The following is an 8,210-nucleotide window of genomic DNA, read 5'->3' on the forward strand; positions in this document are numbered from 1 at the left end:
TGTTTCTGCTTTGCACCTGGCAAGAAACTCTTGGTCTGAGGAAACTGCAGCCATTTGAGGGTATCGGGCAGAGAAACCACCGCTTTTCATCGGTGTCAGGCTTCCACTTTCCACCTCCTCTCCAGGTTACTCCATAGGATTTATGTGTAAGCCCCTTCAATTTTAGACAGTTGAAAACCACAAAAGGGACAGGAATTTTGGTCAGTGCATCAATTAGAAAGCTATGCTGCACAGGAGGTCACAAATTTTTCTTTGGGCCAGGGGACAGCCCAAAGAACACAACTGCATAGGTGTGTTCAAGGATTACGGCAATTTCCACGAGCCATGGGTGAAATCTAAACGAAGTTATTTAGCATTAAAAGTGCATATATAATCTCTGGCCACATGAAATACCAAAACACTTTTAAATAAATAGTGGACACAGTTAAGGTAGAACCTAGCATTTTATTTAGATCTTCAAACTGTTGGAATTGAGAACCAGACATACGTAATAAACCTCCAAAAATAGATCCTGAAAGGCACTTTCTGCTCAGGGCAAGCAGTCATGGAATAAGCATGTAAACAAGCTGGCTTCTCTGTACCACACCAGCCCAAGTCAGCTTTCTCCATGGCCAGCTGCACCAGCTCTGCCCTCCCTTCTGTTGACACCAGCCAGACCCCCTGTAGGTCTAACCCAAGGTTTTTCTGTAGGACACCTTGGCCTACCTGGGAATGCTGGAAACATGTTGTTAAAGGAATCATGGTGTTAAGGAAAAAAAAAAAATCTTTTAAAAGCTGCCATCTGAGGTGACGGCTTCTCTGTACTTACACCATACCCCAGAATACAATAAATAAGCAATTAGAAAATGTTCAAGTATGAAGGGATTTCCTCCTCCCCGCCAAAAGTACTGCTCTCTGAAGGAAGCTGGTTTCTCTGTAGCTACACCAGCTGTTCAGAAAGCTCATTGGACCTGGTTTTGAAAATAAAACAAAGTTAAAACCCTGGGAGGAATTCTTGTGCAGTGTGGAATTCTCAGTCTTTCTTATAAAGAAAAAAAAAAAGTTATCTGGTACCAAAGTGTGCAACCTACAGACCCTCAGGTACTGCCCTGTGACTTCTCTGTATGACATCACAAGGGTGCCAAGTGCCTGTTTGTCTAGAGCTAGCAGTTGGTGAGGTTTGGCTAGTGCTGAAACCATGCATAGGATTGGTTTACTAAATAAAAACCTTATTACGTACATCCTCCAAAAGAGAGCTGAAAGTGGAGAGATTTTGATTTGGTGCTGTTGAAGAGACGGCAATTAAGAGCATAAGCACCAGGGAGATGGTTTAATAGTAACTGCCCTTTCTTTTTAAGGTCAGGTTAGAGCTCCAACTGGAACTTGTGTTACATGCAAGATTGACTGGATAGGGAACCCTCCCTGACAAAGAGCTACGTAATTAGAAACGGATCAAGTTACAGGGAGGTTAAGGGAAGGCTTCACATTCATAATAGAGCTCAAGACACTACAAATTCATGCTGATAGGGCTGTGGCATGGCCAGACAGAGGCTATCATGGAACTACAAGTACTTTACGTGCACATTACAAGGACATTTTCAGTGTCTGGTGGGAAAGTCAATGCCATGAAGACTTTAGAGGGTTGGGTGATAGGGCACAAAGGTTCAATTTCAAAGCATTATTTACTACAGTGTTGTCTGTCTTGTTTCGAGGCAGTTACATGGATTACCTATGCTCACTAAATTCATTATAAATGGTGAACAAAACACCAGGGACAGAATAGCAAGCCCAACTTACAGTCCCCCACAAAAGCTACAATTCATGTCATTGACTAGAGTGACTGCAACTGATCAGGAGCTGAAAGAGGACAAGAAAATTTAGGAAGAAGGGCCCTTTCCCTCAGAGCTTGAAGGCTTCTCTGTAGCCTACGCCAACAAGTCTGGGGAAAAAAGGCTAACACTTTCAGTATTTAAGCTTTTTGGGCACTTCCCATGGGAAGCTGTCCCTACCAAAGTGGCCATAGGCTGCAGTCCTCTGATAAATTGGCTTCTTCAGATCCAGATCCCTGGAATATACAAGTCCGTAACTTAATATGTAGCATTCAATTAAGATAAAGCAAAATAATCAGCAAGACTCATTTTCAAGAGCTCTGGCAAATGAGTTCAGTTCTCTGGGGAATGCTAGGAAAAAAGTTTGTGGCAAAAGTGTTACTTCCCTGGTGTCCAAAACTCCTCGCACAGTCCTTATTAGTAACTAGAGGTCTTGTTTTTTTTCCGTCACTGGCTCAACAAATATGAAAACTTGTCATTATCCTGAGAAATTCCAAGGGTCAAAAGCTCTTCTGAGATCACAGAATACTTACCCATGTCCCACAGCCCCAACCCTTAATATGTTGATTTTCTTTAGAATAGCCTACAGCATCACATTCAGGTGTACCCATTTCTTTTAGCACACGCTCAGATGAGTGCGAAGTCCAGTATCGAACATGGAGGATTTTTCTAACTTGATTAGTCTAAGCCACGGAGCACTATAATTTTAGAATTTCCTAATAAACCTTTCTTGGAAAGCAGTTTTACAGATAACAGCAACGTGTTCTAGGAATTAAAAAGTGTTTCCCCACTCGAACAATGACCTTTCACACATTTATCTCCTCAGATTCAAGTTGTAAATATACACACCCACACCCTCAATTTTTTTCTCTAGCAATAGGCTGTTACCATCTTTACCTGACAATGACCCCAGGGCGGAGGTCAAAATTCTTCTTCACAATCTCTAATAGCTCTCTCTCACTCTTCTGAGAGGTGCCATAATGGAAAATGGAGATAGACAATGGATGGGAAACTCCAATAGCATAAGAGACCTAAAAGGATTCAAATGTCATAAGAGTCAGTGATCTGAAGTCCCACATGCTTATGTAATACACTGGTATAAATGACAAGTAGACAAGATTACTGCACTAAATACCACCCCCCCAACTACGATTTAAATCACCCTTAAACATTCCAATTACATAATTTAAAGTATATACCTGAACAAGAACCCTTCTGCACAGACCTCCTTTAACAAGGGATTTTGCCACCCAGCGAGCAGCATAAGCAGCTGAACGGTCCACCTTGGTATAATCCTTTCCTGAAAAGGCACCTCCTCCATGAGCTCCCCAACCGCCATAAGTGTCTACAATGATCTTCCGGCCAGTCAAACCAGCATCACCCTGAAATTACAGGATTTAAGTCACTGTAGGTCTAATCCTTTCCAGCAAATGGTTCTAGATTGGGTTTCTAAACACCTAGTCTATATCACTGAGCAAAGACCTTCGTAAGATTCACATACCGGCTTCAGAGGGGCCTAGAAAATAGGTGGTAATAGTCAATTTTGCAAATTATTGTAACAAAAGATCCAAAATTACAACTTGACATTTAAGGCCTTACCTGAGGCCCACCAATAACAAATCTGCCACTTGGCTGCAGGTGGTAGATTGTATCCTCATCAAGATATTTTGCAGGTACAACAGCTTTGATGACTTTCTCCTTTAGGGCATCCCTCATCTCATCAAGACAAACTTCTTCATCATGCTGAACAGATATGACAATTGTGTGGACTCTGATGGGAAGCACGGCACCTCGATCCTGCATATACTGCACCGTAACCTTGAAGGCAGCAGAGGTCATCAGAACAAGTCTACCAAATAACAGCTTTCTATTTGGTTCTCTACCCTAAATTAAAACATAGCCAAACGACAGATGCTCTTCTTTTAAAGTTAATCAACTAAAAACAAAACCCGACTTTAACGGATCCTGTGTCCAAAAATGTGAGACCTCATCTCGTTTTATATTTCTACATGGAGTTCAGTCGGCACTTACTTGAGTTTTAGAATCTGGGCGTAGCCAAGGCAAAATGCCAGTGCGGCGTAGTTCAGCCAGTTTGGCATTGAGCTTGTGTGCCAAGACAATGGTTAAAGGCATACACTCTTCAGTTTCATCAGTGGCATAACCAAACATCAAACCCTAAAAAAAGAAGTCATCAACATGATCAATCCAAGCTTCACAATTTACTTTTACAAGAGATGCAAATACAGCCTCTAATAAGATACCTGATCTCCTGCACCAATGTCTTCTTCATTCCGATCAAGATGAACACCTTGAGCAATATCTGGTGACTGCTGCTCCAAAGCCACCAGCACATTACAAGTCTTATAGTCAAACCCTGTAAACAGAACAATGTCTTGTTAGGATGTAGAAATAAAAGGCCACAGAAATACCTCCGCTGTGACAACAATTATTTGGAATTCTAGATACTGATAAAGAAAAACATTCCTAAAACTTGCCTTTTTTTTTTTTTTTTTTTCAGAAAATGAAATAGGACTAGAACAAAAGGCAGAACAGAGAACATACCAAAACTGCACAACCAGAGTTAAAGGTTAGCAGAACGTTTCTTTGACCTTCAATAGCTTTATCTGGAAAAATGAAAACCTTAGGAAGGCCAGCTCATTACAACTCACCTTTGGAAGAATCATCATAGCCAACATGTTTAATGGTTTCACGAACAACTTTCTGGTAGTCAACAGCAGCTCTGGACGTAATTTCCCCAGCAAGAAGGATCATTCCAGTTTTAGCAACAGTTTCTAACAAAAGAGAGGTTCACACCCAAACATCAACCTTCATAAGTAATTTTCATGATGTTATCATTCCATCAGGTGCCAAGTAAACCTGTTCTGAACCTACCACAAGCGACTTTGGCATCAGGGTCCTGTTGAAGGTGGGCATCAAGGACAGCATCACTGATCTGGTCACAAATCTTATCTGGAAAATAAAAATATTTCTGGCTCAACTTCATTAACTTACTAAGTATTTCCTGCTTCCTACCTATAACTGTAAAGATCTTGGAAGATTTCAAACTTAACTGTCATCTAATTAAAGCACTGCTCACCAGAAGCCATTTGCCTGAATAAAGACTGGATAGAATGCTGCTGACACTGTTGTCTTAATATAGTTGCACCACAAGCTCATCCATTCAGATAAGCCAGAACACCCAACTGTGACAGATGCAATTCACACCTTACCCTTGCAAGGGCTTCCAACCCAAATTTCTAAAAGTACTTCAGCTATTTGGAAAAGGTGCCAGGCAAAAAACAATTTCCATAATTAAACAGCCTCATAATTGAGTCATCGGGCAAGAGTAGAAATAAAGTGGTAGTATCTTTGAATCCACATAAAATAAATATAAGCTCGGAAATGTTTAGCCTTATGGTATTATTTTTAACAAAGACAAGTAAATGTTTGCATTGTAAATCTAACCAACCAGAAGGGTAAACGGTTATTTTGCCTGTCTTGGTATCAATTTCTTACATAACGAGCAGTCTATTAAATGCTAACTGACAGACAAGGCAGGGAAAGACCCTTTATGAACAAATGGAAAAACAGCTGTATTTAGTTTTGTTAGGATTACTACAGGAACAAGAGCTCTGACTGGAAAATGCCCCTAAAATAAGGTAATCTGAATCCTTGTTGAATCTCTCCCCACTGTATTGTTATGACTAGTAAAAAAACAAAACAAAAACAAAACAAAAACTGGGGAGCGAGGAACAAAGATAATAAATATCTCTCACAATATCCCTTTCCTGAATTTTCTAAAACCATTCAAAACAGAATTCAAGCAAAATGTGTATTGCAACCAAGTGGGAGGCTCGGAACTTAATCAGAGAGCTATTATAAAAACCTGTGCCTCAAATGATCCAATTAATAAAAAGATGAGTCAAAGTGCTTGTTAAATCCTTATACCGAGAGGAAAAAAGGCAAAAACAAAATTCTAAAAACCCAAATCCACCACCACCTGACCTTCCGCACGGATCACGATTCTGGATCCGTGCTCTCTCCCACCACCTGGTCGTCGCTTGCGGGCTCTCATCACCCGCACAATAGAGCGCAGAGAAACGGACCCTTCCGCCCCCGGACTGGGTGTCTACGTCCCCGCGGTCGCCCGAACAAAGGAAGAGGCGGTCCGGGCGGCCACACGCTGCCCTTTACCGGGTGATGCTTCCAGGCTGGGATGATGAAGGCTCCTGGGAACAGCTGCGCTCGCCCCCATCATGGCGGCCCGGGGGACAAAGCCCGGGGACGGCCCCGGGACGCTCCCCCCAGCCCGATGGGGAGCCCCCGGCTTTGAAAGGCCGCCCCCGGAGCAGCGGCCCGCGCCCCATTCCCGCTTCCCGTCCTTCCCACGCGGAGTCCAAATAAGGGCTGCCTCCGCCGCGCGCTATATTTAGGCGAGGGCTGTCACCTCGCAGGCCAGGCCCCGGGACGCGGGGGTCTTCCCGCCCCTCCCGCAGGCCCCGGCGGCGAGCACGTGGCCGAGGCTGCAATGCGGGGCGCGCGCTCCCGCGGTCCGGCGGCGAGCACGCAGGGCACTTCGCCCACCCGCAGCTCCCCCGGCCGCCGAGCGGGGAGCGGCGCGCGCCCCGGGCAGGACCCAGGCTGCCGCGGCCCCCGCCCTTCCCGTTCTTCTGGAATCTTCCGTGTGCCGCGGCGCGCGGCCAGATGGGAAGTGCGGATAGGGAGGGGAGCGGCGGCCACGCGCGCGGCACCGGCGGCGCCTCGGGGGAGCCGCGTGGCCCCCGCCCGCCGGCAGCAGGCCCCGGCCCTGCCCCCCGCGCTCCGGCCCGTCCCCTCACCTGGGTGGCCTTCCCCCACGGACTCTGAGGTGAAAAGGAACGTGCCCTCCTCGATGAACGCCTCGTGGAAGCCGTTGAGCTGCCCGTTCATGTTAGCGGCGGCGAGCGAAAGGGCGCTGAGGAGAAAGGGCAGCAGCGAGGAGAGAAGCGAGGACAGCGAGAAGAACAAGGCAAAATCGACGTCCTTCACGGCGCGGGGCGAACGGGGCCGTGGGCGGCGCGGCCCGCTATTTATACGGCAGCCCCGCGCGCGCCCGGCCCGGGCCCCGCCCCTCCGAGCCGCGCGCCAATGCGCCGCGCGCGCGGGGGAAGGGGAGGGAGGGGGCGGGGCGCCGCGCGCAGCCCGGGCGGGACCACTCTGCGCGGTGGGGGGAGCCGGCGCCGGGAACGACCCCTAGTTACCTGTCTCTAAGCAGGTATGGATAGAGGGCTGTGGCCACGAGGGCAGACTCGACCAAGGCGCCCCTCCCGTGTCCGATGCGGGAGGAGAAGTGAGCGGGCCTCTCTGGGTGCTCCCCTCGGTTGGGACATGGCTCCTCCCTTCTGACCGTTGGCCCGGCGGTCGGCTCGGGTCGTCGCGCCCCCCAGCGGCGGCGGCGGGAGGCGGCGGGGTTGCCCCTCTGGTCCCTTTTCGCCCGAGGGTCTTTCCCGCCGCCCCGACTTCGAAGGCCGGGGCCGTAAAAAACCGGTGACCCCCAGCCGTGCCAGAGTTGCCATCTTGCCTGGTCGGCGGCCGGCCCCGCCTTGCCCGCTGCCGGCGGCCGCATGTGCTGAGGGGCGCCCGCGGGGTGGCCGAGGCCTCTGTGGGGAAGACGCGTTAGTGAGAAGCACACACGCACACACACGCACACACACACACACACACACGCACACACACACACACACACGAGAGTGCCGTCGTCGACCCCCGCGACTGCCGGGCCCCCCACCCGCCCCGCTGGACCGCTCGTGGGGCCCAAAGCGAGGCCGCTCCCAGGCCGCCCTCGCCCTGGACAAAGAGAAATTGTCGGTGCTCGCCGAGTCACCCCCATCTTCTGTTCAAGACAGTGCTGCCTCTTTTTCTTGGGGGGACGAACCCTGTTTCGTGAACCCCTTGTCTGTGACAAGGCGAAAGGGTCTCTTTCTGACGCTTCCACTTTAAAATGTCCACTGCGTTTGTCCCGGTTTTGCCCATTAAAGGAATTCTAGGGAGAGAAGGGGGATGGGGGGAACCACAGAAACTTGAGGCGACCAGGAGTCAGGGGGAGGTAGGGGGTCCCCGCTGGGAGGGAGCCCCGAGTGGGAAGAGGGCGCGTGACCCCAGCGATGACCTGATGACCTTGCGGGGTCGCCCAAAGCCCGAGGGAAGCGGAAATCACAGAGCAGACCTCCCGTCGTTTTTATTTGTTGGTTTTTATTTTCCTAACCGATCTGTCATGGAAAAGGGACTATCTGTTAGACTATAATGTTTGCTTTCATTTTAGTGTTATTTCGCCCCTTACTCTTTGTTTTGTTTTGTTTTTAAAGCAGCATGCCAATTCACTAACTTGGGACGAGAAATGAAATTGCCGACTGGAACAAAATG

The 8,210-nt window shown here is 48.3% G+C and overlaps 1 protein-coding gene across 1 annotated transcript; it reads right to left on the minus strand.

The window, feature by feature from the left end:
• Positions 1–424: 424 nt before the first annotated feature.
• Positions 425–6,866, minus strand: MAT2A (methionine adenosyltransferase 2A). Its single transcript, XM_037806594.1, has 9 exons — positions 6,647–6,866; positions 4,701–4,778; positions 4,478–4,600; positions 4,070–4,182; positions 3,840–3,983; positions 3,408–3,626; positions 3,008–3,190; positions 2,706–2,839; positions 425–2,044 (listed from the first exon to the last, which is right to left on the minus strand). Exons 1-9 carry the CDS (start codon positions 6,735–6,737, stop codon positions 1,942–1,944), a joined length of 1,188 nt encoding a protein of 395 aa, XP_037662522.1. The 5' UTR covers positions 6,738–6,866; the 3' UTR covers positions 425–1,941.
• Positions 6,867–8,210: the final 1,344 nt, after the last annotated feature.

Source organism: Choloepus didactylus, chromosome 17 (assembly GCF_015220235.1).
Source record: "Choloepus didactylus isolate mChoDid1 chromosome 17, mChoDid1.pri, whole genome shotgun sequence".
Classification (NCBI taxonomy): Eukaryota; Metazoa; Chordata; class Mammalia; order Pilosa; family Megalonychidae; genus Choloepus; species Choloepus didactylus.

What these genes read in the sequence shown, in the direction of transcription:
- MAT2A (XM_037806594.1), bottom strand. Translation starts at nt 6,737, where the DNA reads ATGAACGGGCAGCTCAACGGCTTCCACGAGGCGTTCATCGAGGAGGGC. An exon ending in CTATGATGATTCTTCCAAAG is followed by an intron (nt 4,183 to 4,477) that starts GTGAGTTGTAAT and finishes TTCTGTTTACAG; the next exon opens with GGTTTGACTATAAGACTTGT. An exon ending in GCAGAAGGGTTCTTGTTCAG is followed by an intron (nt 2,840 to 3,007) that starts GTATATACTTTA and finishes GAATCCTTTTAG; the next exon opens with GTCTCTTATGCTATTGGAGT.